This window comes from Cucurbita pepo, chromosome LG09 (genome assembly GCF_002806865.2).
Source record: "Cucurbita pepo subsp. pepo cultivar mu-cu-16 chromosome LG09, ASM280686v2, whole genome shotgun sequence".
Taxonomy (NCBI): Eukaryota; Viridiplantae; Streptophyta; class Magnoliopsida; order Cucurbitales; family Cucurbitaceae; genus Cucurbita; species Cucurbita pepo.
Genome location: NC_036646.1, coordinates 3,071,415 through 3,095,022, shown reverse-complemented (window position 1 = coordinate 3,095,022; position 23,608 = coordinate 3,071,415). Strand labels below are relative to the sequence as shown.

Below are 23,608 nucleotides of genomic sequence, written 5' to 3'. Positions count from 1 at the left end.
TTCTTCTTCAATAATTGCAACATTTTTTTAAGGAAATATTCAATTTTAATAAATTCTAGGAACAAACTATTTAAAAAAAAAAATTACATGTCCATTAACAATCAAAATAACCTCAAAATTTAGAAAATAAATAAATTATTTTCCTAAGTAAATAATGTGAAGGTCTACTAAGACCCCACATTGTTGAATAATCATAAAAATAAAAATAAAATTAAAATTAAAATTAAAATTAAAAATTAAAAAAAAAAAAAAAAAATCATTAGCAATGGGAAAGATAGGAATATGCAAATTCATATTGCTAACTAATAATACATCATTGGTATGCTTAAGCAATAAAATACACACCTGAATTTTTCTACTTTTTGAGTTTACCAAAATTTAATGTACATACCTTTTTCTGGACTCTGTCAAGGTGAATATGAGACTACTTTCTAATCTGGGTGAAAAGTTCAGGAGGTTTTCCAGTTCCTCCTGATCCACCCGGAGCAGCGCCAAAAGCCGAGAACCCGCCGCTTCCTTGCTGGTTGCCGAACGCCCCGAATCCACCTGCAGCACCGGCAAAACCTCCGCCTGCAGCACCTGCAAAACCTCCGCCTGCAGCACCTGCAAAACCTCCACCGGTAGCACCTGCAAAACCTCCCGTTGGGGGAGAAGCACCAGCAAATCCTCCACCGGTAGAGGCTGCACCAGCAAAACCACCGCCACTGAAACCACCACCACCGAAACCACCGCCACCACCTGAACCAACACCAGCAAAACCACCACCAACAGGTTTCACACTAGTAAAGCCACCACCATTAAAACCGCCAGGGGATCCTGTAGCAGTTCCAGGTAGACTAGGACCAAGCTGTCTTGATTGTCCAAATGAACCAAGAACAGTACCCAGTGCTTGCTGCCCTACTCCAATCTGAGCAGGCTGACCAAACCCGCCTTGAGCGGGAGCTTGAGTAGCCATTCCAGAGCCAAAGCTACCAGAGAATGCAACTGAATTTGTCGGTTGTGATGCTGCTTGTGAAGCCAGCGGAGATTGGAAGCTAAACGATGCAGGCCGAAACAACTCTCCACTTGGAGGAGAAGCCATAGTAAAGGAAGAGTTCATTGAGGTTGCATTCACATTGCCAAACGAACCACCAAATGGATTTGGTTTAGGAGCATTCGACATAGGCGTAGAGGTAGTTCCAAATCCTCCCAAGCTGCTCAAACTAAACTCGACGTTATTCGTCTCCGGGGCCTCCTCGTCCATATCGTCATCCTGAGTAACCAAAGCATCTGAAGTTTCACTTTTACCATTTGCAGAAACCTTAGGAGTCGAGTTTGGTGTAGGTAATGGAACAAAAGCAGCAGATGACTGTTGTGGTTGAGCATCCGCTGTTACAAATGGAACATGTCCTCCCACATCTTTGGAAACCGTCTGGGTTACAGAAGTTGGCTCTACATGATTTCCAACAGCAAGTGTTACAGAAGGTTGAAGCTTCAGTTCACGGGACTCGGGCTTTGAAGCCGGTGCTTGCTTTTCGGTATCAGCATCTGATTTCGGCATCGGTTGTTCTTTACTCGAGGATACCAATGTAGGATTCAAGGAAGATAGATTAGATGGTGGTGATACCATCTTAGGTGCCTGAAATAGGGAATCAGAAACAGAAACAACCGGAAAGGCGAAGCTCGATTGGGTTGATGTTGACAGAGGTTTATTGAGATCTACAACAGCAGCAGCAGCAGGACTTGGAAATGATTTGCTTAGCGGAGATCCTGAAAATAAAGTCGACGCACTTGAAGGAGTATTTACAGGTGCTGGTGCTGAAACTGATGGTGAAAACACGGTCGGCGGTTTCTTTTCTTCAGTCTTTCTCAGTCCATCAACGATCGGAACCAAAGAAGATGTTGTACCAACAGATGTAGGTTCAGGCTTATTTGCAGATCCAAAAAGTGGACTTGGAGTTGTAAGTCTCTCCTTTACGTTAGCAGTTTTCTGACTGTTTGGATTCAAGGTTTCAATGGAATCTTTCGGCGTGGACATCGGTTTAGATGATGTTACGAAGATAGATGATTTCTGCTCAAAGTTCATATTAGATTTCTGGACCGAGTCGCTTCTAGCGAGTGAGAAGAAATCAGAAGCTTTTGACTTCTCAGGATAAGTCACCTCTGCAAATTTGTTTTCTGAAGCCGCACTGTACGCTTCACTATTACTTTTTTTCAGCATTTCATGAGATGATTGGAACACTGGCAGAGGAGATGGTGCTGTACCATTAGTTTTTTGCGGTGGTTGGAATTTCTGTCTAGGAGGGCTAGCCCATGAGAAAGGCGTTGCGGGGTTCTCGGAGCCTTGTTCTGGATATCGAATATAAATATAAGCCGAAACATTCGAAACTTTTAAGAACAAGAAAAATACTTCATAACAGAGAATTTGTAAAAGCTGACAGTAAACAAATGACTATAGAAACCTTCTGATTATGCTTCATCTTAGGGATTATACCTGCATTTTTGGATGATGATGATAGCATAGACGATGCTATGCGACTAGCTGGACGAGCAACGGTTGCTGGTCCTTCAAGAGTGGGAGAACGAAATTCTTTCTCATTGGACAACGGTGTTCCTTGCAAGATCATCCGCTGAACGGTGGTTTTCGGAGGTTGAACGCTAGCCAGGTTCTGCACCAATTTTACAGGGGATTCATGTTATGATACAAAAGCATAGGAAGTTTGCAAAATTGTTAAGCAAAAAACAGTGCGTTAATGTGCAAAATTATCCCGGGGGAATAGGATATACTATCCACCCAAGAAAAGAGAGTCAATTGTCTTGACAAAAAAATGAAGAAAAACTGCAAATTTATATTATTTAAAAAATGCAGAAATCCATAAAGCCAATCCCCCATAATAATCCGACAAGTACTCAGGATCCAGGTAGATGGAAGCATGTTAAATTCGGACAGATGGGTAATCAACTTGGGTGGATGGAGATAGAATATACATAAAACACTTGGTTGGAAGGGTGCATTCTTGATTGAATGCATGAGTGCAGTTTGTTCAAATCTGTGATGCGATTGTGTCATCGAGAACGATGACTAGTATAAGTGGGGGAAGATATCACAACTGTGACAAGAAGAGAGTAAATTGTGACCTCCAGGTGCAAATAGGCAGAAGGCGAGTGGCGCCCATACGACCACGTGAGGGCAGAGGTAGACAAGTGTCATGATATGACCGAGGAGGATGGTGCATCATCCAACACACAAAAAAGAGTGTGCATGAAAGCCAAGCTGAGGTATAAGCAAGATTAGAAGCAACGTTGTTGCCATGAATGTCAGATACGGGCTCGAAAAAGGCCACTAGAGCCCCAAGTCATAAACCTCAAAAGTCAGGGTTCTGGAGTGAGTTTTAGCAAGCAACTCTAGAGTTATGTTTGTCTATATAAAAAATGGAGTTTGCAAATTTGGTATCAATCGAACACCAGAAGAATGCTCCACAAGATCATATAACCGTTCGCCAAAATCATGTCTACTCCTACCAAACCTAAAATGTCTCAAAATGTACTGTAGGGAGAGGCATAGGCATGTGTCAGGCCATATGCATCCTCATTGTTCCAACAACATTCCATACAAGAAATCCATGAATGGGCATTATGAAGAAAGGTGGTCAAAGAACAACTTGCCAAGTTCTGAACCATCTTCCATGTATGGCACTTAATCCAAGTTTATTTTACTAATAAAAAATATAGATCTTATTTTAAATTGACAGCAAAGTTCCATATGAAACACAGGTAAGAAAAATGAAAATAGGGGTTCAAGGAAACACAGTACCCTGTCAAGTGAGTCTCTTCTCCTTCTCCCAGTTTCCGTTTCAGAAATTTTCGCTCCACTCCGCTGTTTTCTTCTCGATGTATCTTTACTTGAAAAAGAATCAGCAGAAAGTAAAAGCTTCTTACTAGAAGTTTCTGGAATTTTGTTCACATTTGGAGAACTGAAAGAAGCATCATAAGTAATTCCAATAGTGTCGAACAATTCCTTCGTGATACTCTGCCTTTTCGAAGAGGGTGATTCGATATTGAGTGTAGCAATTTGTTTTGATAGATTATCAGAAAGAAGTTGAGCTGCTGCTAATTGAGATCCCATTATGTTATTCAAACTATGTAAGGAATGACTTTGCCTGAAACAAATTTTGAGGAAGAAACGTGTGTCGGGCTACTCAAAACGACCAGCTGAAAAGCAAACGGTAATAAAGCTAATAAATTTCTCACTGAACAAAATTTGACGTACCTCGAAGATCCAAATTTCCTTTGAAGAGCTCTTTCGTTAACTTGAGTTTCATCATTTCCACCGAACTTATTCAGCTCAAGGCCATTAAAATGTCTTTCTAACTCAATTAACTGGTTAGTCATATTCTGGAAAAGAGAAGAACATAATGGATACATCACATCTCCAATTGAGGGAATTCATTTGTTTTCAAAACAATCGATAACCTACCTGATTCATCTGCAAAATGTGCTGTCGTTTTAGCTCTAATTCAGAACTTAACTTTTGGCGATCCCAATGTTCCCAATAGTTGCTGTCGGAAGCTTGCGTAACAATACCTTCAATGTATGTTTTCTTTGACAAAACTGAAACCAAATAAACTAAAAATGTAAAATACATATGAAATTATGACCAGAAATCAATTGATTATAACCTACATGTTGATATTCAACCAAGTCAACGTGATGACTGGACTTACAATCGTTATTTATTTCAGGATCCCCGTATCGTCAATCAAATTCCCGTGATAACTAATGAGATTATTTTACAAAGAAACTTTAGCTTCGACGTTTGGAAGGGATATACATGGAACTTTCTTATTCTACTTCTTTGTGACATTCAAATATTCAATGCATACTAAACAAATCACTTTTCCAATATTAGCTACATCAACATGGAATATTCTATGCCAACAAGGTCGCCATCAATCATGTAGTATAAACGAACAAGAAGCTGAGGTTTAAATACCTTCAACCGTTCTGTCAAAGAGATATTGTACCTCCTGTGCACGCTCAGTCATTGTGCGCTGCAAAGAGAAGGAAAAATGAAATTCACGTGTAAGATAACAGTATTGATAACAAGGAAAAGGATTGTGGGAAGAAATAGAAAAGGAAAAAGGGACTCAAAAAGAAGAGACCAAAATTATAGCATGTAATTCAAATCGAAAGAACTAAACAATAGAGGAATATTTTCTAAATTTGATATGAGAAAATCAAAAGGGCATTCATCAACATAAATCTTCTTTTATTCTAGTTCTAAAAAGTTCTATTATTTTTAACATCCAGTTCACCAACTAATGTCATCAAAGCAAGAAAAATTAAATCCAAAACAACAAGTTATTCCAAACATACTAACCAAAAGAACAATCAACGTTAGATATCTACAGAATCCCCATTGAAGTCATATAAACAGCAAATCTGAGGAAACGATCAATAAAGAAATGCATGCAACTAATCATAGTAATAACTCTTCTCTGAGTCACATTCCAAGAGAACACTTGAAACCTGGGTTACTTCTGATATTCTCTAAGCTCAAGTAATTTGCAAATCAACAGACTATTATGCTTTATTTATTTTCGAAATACAAAACGAACCGTTTCATTGAAGATATGAAACGAGAATAAAGCTCAAAAGATACAAACTCCAAAAGTGAGAGAAAGAAAGAACAAAACATAGTAAAATTACATAAGAAATAAGCCTTGAATAGGTTAAATAGTTCTTTCTCAAATGATTCAAGTCGAACATAATTAGTTTCTTCAAGGTTGATATCCAGTACTGGCATTGGCCATAGGACAGGGAATATAGCAATCTTTTCTCACACCGTACATATCGTTTTCAATTAGTTTCCTTTTCAGTGATGCTTCCATTAAGCTATTGTCGTTTCACTGTTTTTTTTTTTTTTTCCCTTCGCTGATCTCTCTTACTCTACACATCATTGCTATAAAATGAGAAGCCCTGCAGCCACTCATCCTCCATAATTTAATTTTTCACATTTTTTCTCCTTTTCTGAATCTAGTACTTCTAGCAATAAATAGTGAGGTTATACAAATTAATAACCATACTCTCAGTCAGCCAAAGTACAGGAAAAAAATAATTAACAAACTGAAAAACACAAAATAATAATTGATAATTACCCTCCATATTTGACATTGATCTGAAAGAGTGGCTAAGCCAAGCTCCAAAGCTTCAACGGAGCTTTTCTGGAAAGTAGTGCAGGCATCCAAAAAACCACCCGGCTCTTCTATAGATTCTAGAAGCATGTCCAGCCCTTCGCACATTTCAGTCATCTGTAGAGAATAGGAAGCATTGAAGAAGCCAGAAAAAAATCTGAAAGAAACAAAATCTATATACACACAAATATATAGAAAATCAAGCTTACAGAAAACATGAGAGGATACAAGGGGAAGACAAAAGTAATACTCCATAAAAGTTCTACTAATTCAAGATGGGGATCAAATCAAGTAAAATAAGGCCTAAACAATAATTACAAAAAATTTTACACGAAAACCCATAGAGGTATGATGTCTCATGAAGGATCACCACCTCCTCCGATCTTTCAATCTAAAAATCCTATTGTTTCTTTCCCTCCAAAATCTCAAACAACAGCACAACAACAAGCAAACCATAGTCGTCGACTCTTTTCACGAAAAAGAATACTTGGCTGCAAAAAAAATTATAATCTGGCATACACATGGAATATAGAGTTAAGATGTAAATTGAGTAACTCTAATTGAGCACAATCTAACTATTTTGGAGTATGACGCATCTACAACTTTCTCGCTTTTGACTTCAATAATCCTCAACGGCCTCGTTGACTCTAAGAGCCTGTTCTAAGATTTGTCTTCAAGAAATGAAGGCCTCTTAAAATATGAAATTTTCTTTGGGGAACTTTCCTTAATAATCTGGTATGATTTTATACACACTAGTAGTTAAACTAATGGGCGTAAAATCCTTAACCCTAATCACTCTTTCCTCTTAAGAACCACATAGCGAAAGTTTCATTTAGAGTTGTTCAAAATTCCTCGTTTAGACCTTACTCTAGAAAATCAAGCTGTAAATTAGGGCTTTATGCTTCGGATTGTTACCTTGTATATGTTTATAACTGTATTTTTATTTTCCTAATGGGTTTAGATTGATAGCATATTTTTTGCTTATTTGATTGGGTGTCTCTTAAATATGATTCTTCTCCACTCAATGAGATATAGAAAAATATTATCCTTCCTACATAGCTTCACTTACTGGTTTTGCCAAGGGGACGTTGCCGTAATTTCGCTCTGAACCATCTTGCTTCTTATTAGAAATTTTACCCAACGAGAAGTTGTCTTGCAAAGATACTTGCGAGCTCTGTATCACTGGTAAAGATTCAATTTTACCAGCACCTGCACTTACTTGTCTCCCACTTTGTGTTAATGTACTTGGAACATCCTTCGGTTGAAAAGGCTTTCCAGCAAAACCTGTGAAAGCATTTGCAGCACCCGAGCTTTGCTTTACTGTTGATTCTTTAACATTGAGAAAGGGATGGCTAGGAACATCCGCCGATTGCTCCGAAAAAGCAACAGACCCAAGGCCAGTAAATTTCTGAACAGGCTTATCAAAATTCCCAATCTGATTGTTGGGTCTCTCCAAGAAAGAAGGCTTTAACGATTGGTTAGGCATGTCCACAGATTGCCCCGAAAAAGCGACAGATCCAAGACCAGTAAATTTATGAAAAGGCTTATTAAAGTTCCCAATCTCATTGTTGGGTCTCTCCAAGATAGAGGACTTCAATGTTTGGCTAGGCACGTCCACAGATTGCCCCGAAAAAGCAACAGATCCAAGACCAGTAAAATTTTTAGCAGGCTTAGCGAAATTCCCAATCTCGTTGTTCGGTCTCTCCAAGGTAGAAGGCTTCAATGGTTGTGAAAAAGCAAAAGAATCCATTTGCTGGCTTTTAGCATTACTCTCTCTGGTAATAACTGGACTCTCATCTACTTTAGATACTGGACGCTGATCAATATTAGAAAAGAGCTGAGGCTGATCATCAGTAGGCACTACTGTATCGTCTTCCTCTTCCTCATCACAAGCAGAAACAGTCTCATCTGAAGCTTCAGATTCATTAGCACTGCATGAAAAGTTCAAAAAAAAACATAGTAAAAGAAAATCAGGAGCTATAATCATACTATTTAGGCTGCTATTAACAAGGGGGTAAATGGACTTTGGTCTTGGGTAACACTAACAAGCAAGGTCTGAAAACAGATAAGGCAGTACCTAGAAAAATGAAACAGAATGAGTTTTCCCTCTAGAGTAAGACACAAAAGAGTGCAATATGGCGAGACTTCTCTAATCTCTTCATTTCCAACTTGGACTTCCACCTTTCCAGGGAGAGAAACTCGATCAATGCACAGCCCCATTACCAAATTATCGTCACCGTTGTCTGAAACAAGAAAGAGATAGAATTATATCACAGAAGAAGAGATACTGCAGAAGTACAAAAATTAAAACCTAATCTCACACAGGTGTGTAAATAAAAAATGACTGTAAAGGCAATCAAAAATTTCTAATGGTAACAAGCCCTGCAACCCAACACTAAATTTCAGGAAATGATACTTTCCTCTGTGTGTGCACTTGAAAACACCAGGGAAAATCAAATAACTAGTGAAACGCTATAAGAAAACAGAACGGAACCAACTCTTAGAAAATTCAAGAAAAGCACAAGTATATTAATTGGATAATGTCCCAAAATAAATTGATCGACCGCATTGTAATCATTTTGTATTGAGAAGCCAAACTTTCATTTAGAAGAAAATAGAAAGAATAAAAGAGGACCAACATTGGCCAACAAGACTAAAATAAAAACAGCCTAAAAGTAGCCAAACAGGACTGGCCTAACAAACAAGAAAAGGACTCCAATCCAAGAGAATATATAAGTCATGAAAAACCAACTCTAAGGAAGCCATAAATGTAGCGATCAAAAAATCACAAGGCAGGAAAAGTCATAATATAATATAAAGAAAATATGTTTCTTATTTGATTCTTCAAACAATTAAACTCTAAAGAGATGATACACAAATACACATCCAGAGAAACGTCTTTTAGACTACATTTATATTAGGAAATGCAAATCATAGCTCATTTGATGACTCAATGCATTAAAATGGGACACATTCCTAGGGAGGGGGGAAATGGAAACAAGATAAGCTAATGAACTGTGGTAGTCAAATCACGAGATCCCTAACCTTGAAGCTCAATCCTCGGGAGTGACTTATCTCTTTCAATATCAATAACAGCAACTTCATTCTCAACCTCTTGCAACCAACCAAGCAACACAATATGCTGATCTGTATTGTTCCTATTGGCAACAATTGCGAGCTTGCTGCACCCAAATCAAGAAAGGTAATAAATAAAGTTGACCTGTAGGATCAGAATTAAAGAATAACCTCAAAGTAACGGGAAAAAGTTCTCTAAATAAAAATAAAAAAAGAGGAATTCCATGTAAAATTCAATTCAGAGCTTTAATGAGACCAAGTGATTTCTACATACCATTTATCTAAATAACTCAATAATAAACAAGGCCCAGTTTCAACAGGCAAAATGTCTGGAGTGAAACCTGAATATATATCATGGAACGATAACAAGACTTTATTTGAGGAAACCTACAAAAGAGGGTGACAAAAATTAATCTACCAAAATACATATAAAATAAATAAATCAATAACACATTCACTACAACATGTTGATCAGTTAATGATACTGTTTCATAATTCTTGTTAACCAAATTACATTCAATTTAGTATGCATTTGTGGAAACAAATACGAAAACTATGATAACTCTCCGCTGTTACTATCATTCAGAAGATCAGAACAATAAGTAACAGATTTATAACCTATAAAAGGAAGGTGATTGATCTTCAATCTAGGGCACTAATAACAGGGAAAGTATGCAAACTTTCTCAATATATATAAAAAATGCTTGGGGGAAAAATATTAATAATAACAATAACATGATACACCATCCACAGATATAAGATTTTGTCAAGACACAAGAAAGAAAAAAAAATTATTCATGATCTTCCTCGCTTCTTAATCAATGTATTCGTAACCTTAGCAATCATTTCCTTGAATAATGACTGCTAAGGTTCCCTCAAACAACCATCTACCTTGTTTCGATCTAAACTACTCATTTTCTACTAAGAAGACTACACATGGCCAATCTAATAAAGCTCAACTAGCTTTTTCTCTAAAGGTGAAACAGGAACTCTCATTAGCTCAGTAATTAGTAGTATCCCAATTTACTTCTTTTCCTTTTTTCATTCTCCTAGCAGAGTGTGTAAGGTTATTAAGAAGTCGATGCGAGATTTCCTTTGGGAAGAGGTTGAAGAGAGGGGAGGAGCGCACCTAGTGAATTGGGAGACTATGGGAAAGTCACTCACTCTTAGTGGGTTAGAACTTGGGAATCTTGAGTTTGATAGAGCTCTCTTAGGAAAATGGCTTTCGCGATCCCTCTCGAATCAAATTCCCTTTGCTGTAGGATTATTGTGAGTAAGCACGGTCCTCATCCTTTTGCATTGTCCTTGAATGGGGTAAAAGTTCTGGCAAGAATCCTTGGAAAGAAATAATCAAGCGCATTATTTTCTTTCCACATTCAAGGATTTATTTACCCTATAAATGTTTTTATTTCCCAATGAGATAAATTATACCAGTTGGTAAACCAACTAATCTCTCACAAATAATTTCCACAATAGCAACCGTAAACATCAATAAAGCTAGTGTACGAGCTTTTTTTTTTTTATCAAGAAACCAAGGTTTCAATTAGAAAGAAGGAATATAAAAGGGCTAGTAAAAAACAATAGCCAAAAGAAATTATTCAAACAACAATGGACCCAACCAAAAAAAAGGACTCCGTGCAGAAGAACAAAACTTAGAATATGATAATTACGAAGGTCCTTAAATTTTTAATTTACAAATGCCTAAATTTGGCAAGATCTCACACCTCTTTCCAAGACCTCTTGTAGCCTCTAAAAATTATTTCATTCCTTTCAAGCCAAATGCTCCATAAAACAGCAAAGAAAAAATAATAATAATAAATATATAAAATAAAAATAAAGTAAAAGCACAATCATGAACACAACCCTTCCTCACGAAAATAGAAATGGAAAAAGGAGAAAAATTTTGAAAAAATTAATAAAAAAAAAGGGGGAAAAAAATCACAGTTACTCACGTCAGTGATTTTTCCATCTTTACTTCTGATAACTTGGACAAAGTAATCTTCTTCATCACCTGTTGCAGTCACTTGAAAGCATCCTATAATGATACAATCAGCACGAACCCACTTGATAGAGTCAACTGACAAATCAGGAAAAATCAAGTTAAAACATGGTACCAGTAGTATTTTCAATGATAAATATAAGATTGTCATTAAGAGTAAAAATAGTATTTTTGTTGTTTATTACATAATATTATCATTTTCAATTTATTTTAGTGTTCAGATATTTGTTTTTTACTTTTCTTAAATTTTCTGGATTATTACAATTTAGTAGAATTTAACTTGTATGATAATTCCTTGTTCTATTGGAAACTTCATTTAGTTATATTTTTATTTTGGAGAAGGAACGACATAGTAATTAAAAAGAATTACATAAGCGGAAGGAAGAGGCAAATTCCCAGACTAGCCATAGAGTACCCAAAACCCTGCAATTGGAGATTTATTTTAGCTCCTTTTGTCTTAGTTTGTAAGCTTGTTAGTGTTTTTTCACTTATCTCAATGAAACTTTGGCTTAGCATAATTATTAAAAAAAAAATTATTTGAAAATTTAAATAAATAACTAATGACAATGACAATTATCCCAATCTAAAATTGCATGGGAGAAGAAGCAATGTCTTCAAAATTCCCATGATTTCTCTCTAGTCAATAACCCCCATATAACAAAGACAATTATCCCAATCAAGAATTTTTTTCCTTTTACCACTAATCATTGGCAATCAAATCTATTCCACGATAGTAACCAAACTAAATAGGGTTAAAATAAGAATAAAAAAGTATGCTGAGATCACTGAGGAAGAACGCAAGGTACTCCTTTCCATGCTAACAACTCAAAACTCAACTTGTAGCCAACCTTAGAAACACTAAGTTTGTGTTCCACTCAGATAGATCACAAAAGTAAAATATAAGAGACATTCACGTTTCAACACTTTACAGACATCATTTTTACACACACACACACACACACACACACACACACACACACACACACAGAGAGAGAGAGAGAGAGAGAGAGAACCTTTCACTGCAAAGTCCGTATCAGTGTCACCGTTCCCTAAACTCGGCAAGAGTGACATGGACAGTCGTTCCTTGAATTTATATGAGAAAATGGTAAAAGTGTCCTTTTTAGCCACAGCAATGAATTTTCCTTTCACACTGCATTCAACTAAAATCCAAAATAAGATTTTTAAAAAGTTCAAAAATAGTAGCTCCACATATATAAGCTTTGCTCATAATAATTCATGTAAATGGATTGCTTTCATAAAAAAAAAATAGCAAAAAAGCAGGGGCAAGAAAATACAAACAAATAAGAACTTCTCTTCCAAAGACACGGCAGAGTATATGTGGGGAAAAAAAAAGAAAAAAAGAATACAATAACTAAAATAGTTCACTATACAGGGACAAAACATATAGGGACAAACAAAGTCTCGTTGCTTAAATGAAATATACAAGGATAAACAATAGATGAAGTACCTAGAAGAATTGAGTAGAAAGATGCAAATTTTAGAGAGCTCGTCTAATTTTAATGAAGGGACACCCAGTACTGGATAATTTCACAGGAAAAAATAGAAAGTTCAAGGAAATACAGCATCTCTCCTTGCCTATACATTGCAAAAAGATTCGTCTTCTTGAAGTAGAAATTCTAAATAGGCCTTTCAATAGCCCAAGATATCCATGACCAAGGCAACTGTGCTTTTTTAAACTGACATTTTGAAGCTTTTTATTGTGGAATGTGATGCTTCTGACAAATGGTGTAGACGGAAATATGATGTTTGCACCACCATATAAGATAATACATTGATATACATACTGTAACACGAGCTAAACGATAAACTACCTATCTCACTCGAGGATAAAAAAAAAATTGGGGCAAAAGCAACAACATGCAATATTTCAATATTAAATAATGTATTTTGATGAGCAAACCGAGTTTAATAGAAGTGTGAAAACAATAGTCCTAACCATCGTCAATTAAATATACAGTCATTTAACATAAAATGTAAGAAACTTATCAAACACCACTTAAATTTGCCATTATGAATTATACACATAAGTTACTGTTCAAAAGTACACAGCGTACCAGCATCAATATCGTGCATGATATGTTTAAAAGGACCACTAGCCGATCCTTGGTATAACTTTCCATGTTTTGAAAGAACCAGATAAGAATTTTCCGGCTTTCTGGTCCATTTGAAGTCTTTGATGCAACTGGAATCAGTTGTTGAACAAGAGAAATAGGGTTTTTCAGCCTGCATAGCAGCAATGAAATATAAGAAAATGACGTGCAAGAAAAATAACTAAACAAAACAAAAAACCATTAGCAATAAGAGTGAAACAGCGTTAAATAAATGGAAAACTTGCTGAGAGATTAGAGGATTTCGATCTTAAGGCGAGTTAGAGGTTTCATCAAAATACTACTGTAACTTCCAGGGAGAAAAACCATGTAATTACTCCGTGCAGGAATTTAATTCAGTAACGTACTTAACCAATGATTGTGATATTTTCCCCGTTGATGCAAATAACCAAAATGACATTTCAGGGGAACGGTGCTTTGAAATTAGGACAAGCTTCAGCTAAAAGCACTACCTTATCAAGCAGCGAGTCAACTGAAAAAAGATGAACATCACCAGCTACGACGGCAGCAAGAAAAGAATTATCATTGGAAAGTGCAAGAACATGAACTTTCCCGACGGAAACATCCACAATACTCAAATCCTGGATTGAAGAACCAGTTCCCCCGTTTTTCATCTCCTTAGCTGAAGCAACTACATCCTTGGTCCTCACCACAAAAAACCCTAAACAAACAAAATTCTTCAGAAAATCAACAGTATTCACAACAAAAGGGGAAGCAATTGAAATTACCAACCAGACAAATGGGCAACGAATATAAGACCAAAACTCTCAGACACAGCAAGAGGCTGGGAAGGAGGACTTCCAGGATCAAAAATGGAGTCATTGAGCTTGACAGGAACAGGTTCGCCGATCTTTTCGAAGTAGTAATCGTTGGTTTCAACATGCTCCCCTTCGTAAGAGTCTTCCAATGCAACATGAGTTGAAGAAATGGAATGCCGCGAATCAACGGAAGCCATGAATTGACTGAAGCTTTTCTCTGAATCGAGAGAGAAGCTCTGCGGAAGATTTTCGAAGCAAACGAATGTTCTTCCCTCTTCTTCTTCTCCGACTCGAGGGGTTTTTGGAGTTCGCACTCTTCAAGTGCCTTTGGGCGGTAAGCGTGTGGGAGATTAAATATATACCTCCGATTTTAAGCTATTGGAATTTTTCCCAAAAAAAAATTAAATAATAATAATAATAATATAAAAGTCATTATATACCCCTATTATTTTTCATATACTTTTAAACTTTAAAAATAATTTCAAAAATACATTTAAAATTGTTTTAAAAAATTTTCCAGACCGTTTCATAAATACTCATGAACTTTTTTAGAATGACGTTAAAAATATTTATAGATGATCTATGAGGTGTCAATAGTCAAAAGGTGTGTTTGTATAACTCGATAATCTGACCAACCTAGATTACCGAACCCAAAACATAAGGGTTGGGTTTGTTGGATGATGATAGTCCCACGTCGGCTAATTTAGAGAATGATCATGGGTTTATAAACAAAAAATACTCTCTCGATTGGTGTGAGAGCTTATGCTCAAAGTAAACAATATGATACCATTTTGGAGAGTTTTGTTCATCTATCAGAGTTATGTTAAATTTTTTTTACTCGAACATAGGCTGACAACCTAAATATTTAACATTTGTAATCGATGTTAGTGATATATTACTGCTTGTGAATGTTTAATATTTGAGTTTTATGAAATTTTATTTATTAACGTAGCACGTATTAATATATGAAGTAGATTTAAAAAAAAACGATAAAAAAAAAACCTAAAAATAAAGAAATTAAGTTCAAACTCTATTTAGGTCAGAATTTCTTCGAATATGTCATTGAATTCATTCGAGACGTGAGCAAAACGCTCGATTCACCAACCTGACTATTAGTGATATATTACTGCTCGTGAATGTTTCATATTTGAGTTTTATGAAATTTTATTTATTNAAAAAAAAAAAAAAAAAAAAAAAAAAAAAAAAAAAAAAAAAAAACCTAAAAATAGAGGAATTGAGTTGCAGACTCTATTTAGGTGGCTCGATTCACCAATCTAACCGGTCCGACTCACAGCCAACGCTCTTGCTTGCATTGATAGAAGGGTTTATAAATAGATGCAAATCGTTGGTATCAAATTTTGTAGTGTAAATATACCATATAAGACTGATATGTTGATTCGAAATATTATTATTAATTTATTGGCCGTAAAAAAATAATTTTCAATAAAATCGACTGATTAGAATAAAAATACATTCCAGATACCTTTTGATACATACAGCTAAAAATTATAGCAAAAAATTACAACCTTCAACGTTTTATTTTACAAACTTGTAACGAAGCCCAGTAAATATATATATATAATTGAACCAGCTCGAGTTTTATATTTTTAGTCTAATAAAGTGAATTTTACTAATAAACTATAATATTCACTAATAATAATAGATTAGGTTGAAAACTGTTAAAATACGAGAAAATTCATAGGAGGTCACCCCAAAGAGTGGATTAAACCATTAAAAAAAAATAATAATTAATTACTTTAAATTTTTTTAAAAAGTATTTATTAATCATTTTATTCGAATTATTGTATTTTATTTATTTATTTATTTATTATTATTATTATTAATCATTTTATTCGAATTATTGTATTTTATTAAATAAAAAATTGGAAGCCTTAGCGCCTCTGTACAAGCCGAGAGAGAGAGAGAGGACATGAGCTCGCAGCTACTTCCAGTCTCCTCTCTTCCATCCATCGCCATAGCCAAAGCTCACAATCGAACTCCATTAAAGCCAAGCTCCATTTCCATCTCCTCATCTCCTCTTCCATCTCACACTCTTTCAGAAAGAACGCACATCCCCTCCCATGTCTACAGGCATCCAGCCGCCGTGCTTCTCGAGCTCTGCACTTCCATGAAAGAGCTCCACCAAATCCTCCCACTGGTCATAAAAAATGGCCTCTACAACGAGCATTTATTTCAAACCAAGCTCGTCAGCTTGTTTTCCAAGTATGGCAGCATCAACGAGGCCGCTCGTGTTTTCGAGCCGATTGAGGAGAAGATCGACGTTCTCTACCACACGATGCTAAAAGGATATGCGAAGAATTCGTCGTTGGAGACTGCTCTTGCTTTTCTTTGTCGAATGAGGTACGATGATGTTAAGCCTGTTGTGTATAATTTTACTTATTTGCTTAAGGTTTGTGGCGATAATGCGGATTTGAAGAGGGGTAGGGAGATTCATGGGAATCTGATTAAGAATTCGTTTGGGGCGAATGTATTTGCAATGACTGGTGTTGTGAACATGTATGCGAAGTGTAGGCAGATTGACGATGCATACAAGATGTTCGACAGAATGCCTGTGAGAGATTTGGTGTCTTGGAATACGATTATTACAGGGTTTTCCCAAAATGGGTTTGCAAATAAGGCCCTGGAGTTGGTTTTGAGTATGCAAGATGAAGGCCAAAGGCCTGATTCGATTACATTGGTTACTGTTCTTCCTGCTGCTGCTGATATTGGATCGTTAATGGTGGGGAAATCTATTCATGGGTATGCCATTAGAGCTGGATTCTCAAAGCTTGTTAATATTTCAACTGCTTTGGTTGATATGTATTCAAAATGTGGATCAGTTGATACAGCTAGATTGATTTTTGATGGAATGGAACAGAAGACTGTTGTGTCATGGAATTCCATGATGGCTGGATATGTGCAGAGTGGTGAACCAGAGATGGCTATTGCAATCTTTGAGAAGATGTTGGATGAAGGAATAGAGCCTACCAATGTAACCATTATGGAAGCGTTACATGCCTGCGCCGATTTGGGTGATTTCGAAATGGGGAAGTTCGTTCATAAGTTCGTCGATAAGTTAAATCTTGGTTCGGACGTATCCATTATGAACTCATTGATATCTATGTATTCGAAGTGTAATCGAGTCGACATTGCTTCTGATATCTTCAAGAACTTACATCGAAAAACTCTCGTCTCATGGAATGCAATGATTTTGGGTTATACTCAAAATGGAAGAGTGAGTGAAGCTTTGAATTGTTTTTGTGAGATGCAATCTTTAGGTATAAAATCTGATTCATTTACAGTGGTTAGTGTGATACCTGCTCTTGCAGAATTATCAGTCACTCGCCAAGCTAAGTGGATACATGGACTAGTTATTCGATCTTGTTTGGACAAAAATATTTTCGTAACGACCGCTCTCGTCGACATGTATGCAAAATGTGGAGCAATTCATATGGCAAGGAAGCTTTTCGACATGATCGATGACCGACATGTCATAACATGGAACGCAATGATAGATGGATATGGAACACACGGACTTGGAAGAGCTGCGGTAAACCTTTTTGACGAGATGCGAAGGGGAACAGTTGAGCCAAATGATATTACATTCTTATGCGTTATTTCCGCTTGTAGTCACTCAGGTTTGGTAGACGAAGGACTTCGTTATTTCGAGAGCATGAAACAAGATTATGGATTAGAGCCTTCGATGGATCACTATGGTGTGATGGTCGACCTTCTCGGTCGAGCTGGTAGGATCAAGGAGGCTTGGGATTTTATAGAAAACATGCCAGTTAGTCCCGGGATTACCGTGTACGGTGCCATGTTGGGTGCGTGTAAAATTCACAAAAACGTAGAGTTTGGAGAGAAATCAGCTAATAAACTGTTTGAGATGAACCCTGATGAAGGTGGCTATCATGTGTTGCTTGCAAATATTTATGCTTCTGCTTCGAAGTGGGGCAAGGTAGCTGAAGTAAGAAGAACAATGGAGAAGAAAGGGCTTAAGAAGACTCCTGGTTGCAGCTTTGTGGAGCTAAGAAACGAGGTCCATTCCTTTTATTCAGGTAGCACAACTCATCCACAATCCAAGAGAATTTACGCCTTTCTCGAGGAACTTGGGGACGAAATCAAGGCAGCTGGCTACGTGCCCGACACGAGCTCGATACACGACGTGGAAGACGATGTCCAAGAGCAGCTTCTCAATAGCCATAGCGAGAAGCTCGCTATTGCTTTCAGTCTTTTGAACACGAGTCCGAACACTACGATACACGTACGAAAGAATCTACGAGTGTGTGGAGATTGTCACAATGCAACGAAGTATATTTCGCTCGTGACCGGAAGGGAAATCATAGTAAGGGATATGCATAGATTTCATCATTTCAAAAATGGAAGTTGTTCTTGTGGAGATTATTGGTGAGCTATAGTCATGCTGTTTCTTATACATCATAGTTGTTCTTGAAAGCATTCGGGAGGTGATTAGTCGTTTTTGGCCAAGCTTCTATTAGGCCGACCACTACATAACTAAAGAGATCCATACATAATGAGCGACAGTGAAGTCCGTTAAAGGTGAAAGTTGTAGCTTCTAGGACGAAGTCGAGCCACTAATGGAGTGGCGAATGAGGCATACTCTATGTATCCTAGACTAGTAACGACTGAAATATGAGAAAAAAACGACATCAAATTTCAGTGAACTATTTAAGCTATTAGTGTGATTGATCCGAGAATTACCAAGGACTTTCGGTAGACTGATTTCATTTTCGAATTCGTTTGAGACGGGTCCTAGCGTTACCGAGTTCTTTCAGTGTGATCCGAATGTCATTTTTAATAAATTATCTGAAAACATATCCTTTCGAATAAATGACTTTCTTTCAAAAGAATATAGAATAATATTTTTTTTTTCACATCTTAAAGTTAAGATATATACAGTTCTATCGAGATTTTTTTTTTAATTAACAATAAATTTTAATTAATTTGGTTCAAGGTTTCAAGAGGAACACATTAATCAACAAAATCCATAAAATTTTCATGTATATGAATCAAACTCAAACATGATTCAAACCCTAATTAATTCAAATGCCCAAATGAACTTTATAATGTTTTTTAATTTATTGCAAACAGAAATGAATTGATAATTCATATAGATTTACTTTTCAATTGCGGAGTCGCGGTCGATCTCAATAATTTATACATTTCGAGAGCGATTTAGATAATTTGAGAATACTGGTGGTTAGGAACCCGACACGATTCGGAAAGCGACGTTGGATGCAGAAATCTACACAAATTTGGGGATTTTCAATTGAAACCAGGTTCTTAGGGCATTGATTTTCCAGGTTTCATCTTCGTTTTTGTTTGTGAATCGATTGATTTCGTTTCAATTTCGATTATATAGAAAAAAAGTTTTAAATTCGAGTTGTATCAGTGGGAGAGGGGGATCGGTCGAGAATCGATATGACTCCTGTTTGTCCCTTCGTGAAATCTGCTCGTCCCGACGACGCTTCTTCTCGGAAGCACCAGCCGGAATCTGCTTGTCCTTTTGCGAAATCCGGCCGTTCCGATGATGCTTCTTCAAGAAAACAGCAATCATCGGAGTCTTCATGTCCGTTTTCGAAATCTGCTCGTTCGGATGACGCTTCTTTGAAGAAGGATCAGCCTGAGGCGGAGAAAGACGTTGCCGATGCTGCTAAAACTGGCGGCAAATGTCCATTCGGATATGATTCTCAAACTTTCAAGATTGGTCCTCTAAGCTGTATGATTTGTCAGGCACTTCTCTTTGAATGCAGCAGATGTGTCCCCTGTTCTCACATTTTCTGCAAGTAATTTATCAACTATGGTGCTTTTTGATCTTCGTTTTAGTAATTTATCAGGCATTTATTCGTTTGTTTCTTGTTGAATTGAACTAGAGCATGTATATCACGCTTCAATGATTGCCCCCTGTGTGGAGCTGACATTGAGAAGATTGAAGCACACGCTGATCTGCAAGCGACGGTTGATCGATTCATTGAAGGTCATGCGAGAATCAAGAGATCTCAGATGAACTCAGACAAAGAGCAGGAGGAAGTTAGTGAAAGTAAAGTAGTTATTTATGAAGATTTGTCCATGGAGAGAGGTGCTTTCTTGATCCAACAAGCCATGAGGGTAATATTCCTTGTTGTTTTCTTCATGTTTCGTTCATGCCCTTGATCTCTGATTGCATGTTTGATCATCTCACTGCAATCAATTCAATCTTTCCTTTGATGAAATCCGTTTATTTGGAGGATCTAGTTAGTTTTTGTAACCGTCCAAGTCCACATATTGTCCTCTTTAGGCTTTCCCTTTCGGGTTTCCCCTCAAGGTTTTTAAAACGTGTCTGCTAGGGAGAGGTTTCAACACCCTTATAAAAAATGTTTCATTCTCCTCTCCAACCGATGTGGGATCTCACAATCCACCCCATTCGGGGCCCAACATCTTCGTTGGCACTCGTTCCTCTTTCCAATTGACGTGGGATCTCACAATCCACCCCTTTTTGGGGCCTAACGTCCTCGTTAGCACATCGCCCGGTGTCTTACTCTAATACCATTTGTAATAGCTCAAGCCCACCACTAGAAAATATTGTCCTCTTTGGGCTTTCCCTTTCGGGCTTCTCCTCAAGGTTTTTAAAACACGTCTGTTGAGGAGAGGTTTCTATACCTTTATAAAGAATGCTTCGTTCTCCTCCTCTCCAACCGATGCGAGATCTCACATGAAACACGCAAGAATTTAGGAAACGGTTATCTAAACACCATTTAGAAATTGGGAACTGCATTTCCTAACATCTCTTTTTGTTCTTAAAGGTTTTGAACTCAACTCTGGCTTTTATTGCAGGCATTTCGTGCCCAGAATATTGAAAGTGCCAAATCCAGGCTCACTATCTGTGTTGAAGATATTCGAGATCAGTTAGAAAGAGCGGGCAATTCATCAGAATTATGCTCACAGCTTGGAGCAGTTCTAGGCACACTTGGTGATTGTTGGTACGTTGGCTCCCTTCTCTCTCTCTCTCTCTCTCATGAATATCGTCCAGTAGTTTAGTGTTTATTGAAACTTAGGTGGTGAGTTTTTGAATTAGATGTATCTCTTTGAGTCCCCTTGGTTTCACATCGGCCTATTTGTCGGTAACAATGGTCAACTAATAGGTCTTTTAGGCATTCAGATTCTTGAGTTATCATTCTAACTACTAGCATGTGTAATTAAATGAAATCCTGATGTAAATATTCCTTGCAATTATCCAAACAATATTATGTGTCCAAATTTTTTTAGTTCACCAAAACAATATCCATAAATCTTGATGTAAAGGTCTGTTGTTCGATCCTACTTTACAGTCGAGCAGCTGGGGATGCTAGTTCTGCAATAAAGCACTTCGAAGAAAGTGTAGAATTTCTCTCAAAACTACCCGAAAAGACTCGCGAGGTTCTTTATTAGAAACTTTTGTGAGTTATCAACTGCTTGCTTTTGTAATACTTAGTAACCCTTTTCTTCTGAACTCAGGTCACGCATACACTTTCTGTTTCACTAAATAAAATTGGCGATCTTAAATATTATGAAGGAGACCTTCAAGCTGCAAGATCTTATTATCAGCAATCTCTTAATGTTCGCCAAGATGCAAGCAAGCATCATTCAGAAGATCCATCCCAGGTTTGTGATTGTGAATTTCTTATATGAAATTTTTTACCCTAAACGATAACATGTCGTGTATGCTATCCAGTTCTAGAACCTTTTAGCGATAAGTAGTTTCGTTGAAGGTCCATCGACCAAAATGGATGTTAATAGAGACAACCCTTTACCTTAAGCCTGACAAATCTCGTTTCACTTGCCCTACCGCTTTCATTGCCCGTAAAGACTCGAGATCTACAGCCCTAGCGTGCAAAAACTAATTTTTGAACATCATCAACTGCATCTTGTACACTATGAAATAAAAACTTAACGGAATCTTTCTGGGCGGACTAGCAAGAAAGCTCAAGGGTACAAAAAACTGACCTTAATGCCTCATTCCCTTTCAAAATTGTCCAGTGTTTTCTTTTGTATTCCGTGTACCCGAAAGGAACGCTAAGTTATACCATTAAATACCAACATACTTCTGCAAATCAACTTGATGTAGTAGCTTAGTAGGGATAGTTTGAAGATGTTTGTGTCTTTTTTGAAGTTTACTGTTTTAGTTATTGACTGTTAGCTTAGTAGGGACCTTGAAATTAAGTTCAACATTGAATAAAGTTCTTTTTCCCTTTTTCTTTTGAAAATTCTAAAGAGGGTCGATGTGAGATTGCGTTATCCGTATCAGTGTGATGTTCTCTCCCGAACAAACGACTGTTGTCGGTTGAGATCGAAGAAAAAAAAATCCTTTTTAAACACATTGTAGGAGGGGGCCATTTATCTAACAGCATATAACAAGTTCCAAGAAGAAAAATATAACTTCATCAATCCTTCATTGCTATCAATGAAATTCAATGGGTATTTTGTGGAGTCGATGTAATCTTGACTTACTAGTTGGTTGAGTACTCTTCAAATGCTTACTATTGACCCTTCGTAGTTTAGAATACGATTGGTGTTAGGAAGTCTTGGTCCATTCTTGCTTACGAAGACTTCGATTGTGGATTTTATCGTCACATTATCATACGTTAAAATAATTAAATAAATGGTATTGTTCAAGTTCCTCATGGTTTCTGAAATGGATTATTCACCTTATTGCTTGCTAGATCCTAGATGTGGCTGTTTCGCTTGCAAAAGTGGCAGATGTGGACAGTGGTCTAGGAAATGAGGATATGGCAGTTAATGGGTTCGAGGAAGGCATAAAGTTATTGGAAGCATTAACACTGAACTCGGAGAATCCTGGTCTTGAGCAGCGAGTAAGGCTAAGATTCTTTGTTTCCGAACGTTTTATAGATAATGTCTTAATTAGTTGAACTATATTTGAGTTGATCGATATTATTTCTATTTTACTTGTAGCGTCAATCTGTGTTGAAGTTCCTCGAAGGTCAACTTGCAGAGCGACAAAAGGCAACTCAATCCAGTTGATGGAAAGACGTGATGATGGCTTCTGTTAGAGATCATTCATATGCAACGTCTTAGTTAAGCAAATAAGCTCCTTTTAGCCGAGAAACGGGGAAGATCGCAAGCGTTAAGGAATGAAATACGTCGACTTAGATGCTCTCATCGTGTTTTCTTCAGCATATAGTACAGAAGCATACATAATCGATGTTGCTTTAGTCGCATTGCTGAATCAGCAGGTCTGCCCAGTCATCACGTCACGTCTCGTGTATAATGGTTATCTTATCGTCTCTAATAAGTCTGGTTTTTGTAGAATTTAGCAGGAACTCCTCACGCTCTTTTTCAGTGAAGTTGTTTGCTAAGCTTGAACCTCTGAAATAAATTGAACTTTTAAGTAGAATTTGATCTTGTTTATGATGCTTTCTTCCAAGAACATATTTGTTGAGTTTATGCAATATTCAGTTGAAAATCGTGGACAGCATT

At 37.0% G+C, this 23,608-nt stretch overlaps 3 protein-coding genes across 5 annotated transcripts; 2 read left to right on the top strand and 1 right to left on the bottom strand.

Annotated features, from left to right (window-relative positions):
* Window positions 1-259: 259 nt before the first annotated feature.
* Window positions 260-14,450, bottom strand: LOC111801709 (nuclear pore complex protein NUP214). 2 transcript variants are annotated; one of them, XM_023685819.1, is made up of 16 exons: window positions 14,109-14,450; window positions 13,829-14,037; window positions 13,323-13,491; window positions 12,261-12,407; window positions 11,201-11,325; window positions 9,523-9,635; window positions 9,219-9,355; window positions 8,251-8,416; window positions 7,243-8,104; window positions 6,138-6,290; window positions 4,973-5,030; window positions 4,457-4,590; window positions 4,250-4,374; window positions 3,794-4,139; window positions 2,474-2,648; window positions 260-2,328 (listed from the first exon to the last, which is right to left on the bottom strand). In XM_023685819.1, the coding sequence occupies exons 1-16, from the start codon at window positions 14,329-14,331 to the stop codon at window positions 425-427; spliced, it is 5,046 nt and encodes a 1,681-aa protein (XP_023541587.1). In that variant the 5' UTR covers window positions 14,332-14,450; the 3' UTR covers window positions 260-424. The 2 variants fall into 2 exon arrangements, with proteins under 2 accessions (XP_023541587.1, XP_023541588.1); XM_023685820.1 differs by lacking the exons at window positions 9,523-9,635; window positions 13,323-13,491; window positions 13,829-14,037; window positions 14,109-14,450 and having other exon boundaries at window positions 12,261-12,397.
* A 1,606-nt stretch (window positions 14,451-16,056) lies between these two features.
* LOC111801498 (pentatricopeptide repeat-containing protein At1g11290, chloroplastic) lies at window positions 16,057-18,882 on the top strand. The gene has a single exon (XM_023685506.1). The coding sequence runs from the start codon at window positions 16,065-16,067 to the stop codon at window positions 18,543-18,545; it is 2,481 nt and encodes an 826-aa protein (XP_023541274.1). The 5' UTR covers window positions 16,057-16,064; the 3' UTR covers window positions 18,546-18,882.
* Window positions 18,883-19,280: 398 nt separating this feature from the next.
* On the top strand, window positions 19,281-23,539 carry LOC111802106 (protein NCA1-like). 2 transcript variants are annotated; one of them, XM_023686354.1, is made up of 8 exons: window positions 19,281-19,458; window positions 19,548-19,941; window positions 20,029-20,263; window positions 20,969-21,114; window positions 21,463-21,550; window positions 21,629-21,775; window positions 22,834-22,983; window positions 23,084-23,539. In XM_023686354.1, the coding sequence occupies exons 2-8, from the start codon at window positions 19,577-19,579 to the stop codon at window positions 23,150-23,152; spliced, it is 1,200 nt and encodes a 399-aa protein (XP_023542122.1). In that variant the 5' UTR covers window positions 19,281-19,458; window positions 19,548-19,576; the 3' UTR covers window positions 23,153-23,539. The 2 variants fall into 2 exon arrangements, with proteins under 2 accessions (XP_023542122.1, XP_023542121.1); XM_023686353.1 differs by having other exon boundaries at window positions 19,281-19,941.
* The last annotated feature ends 69 nt before the right edge of the window (window positions 23,540-23,608 follow it).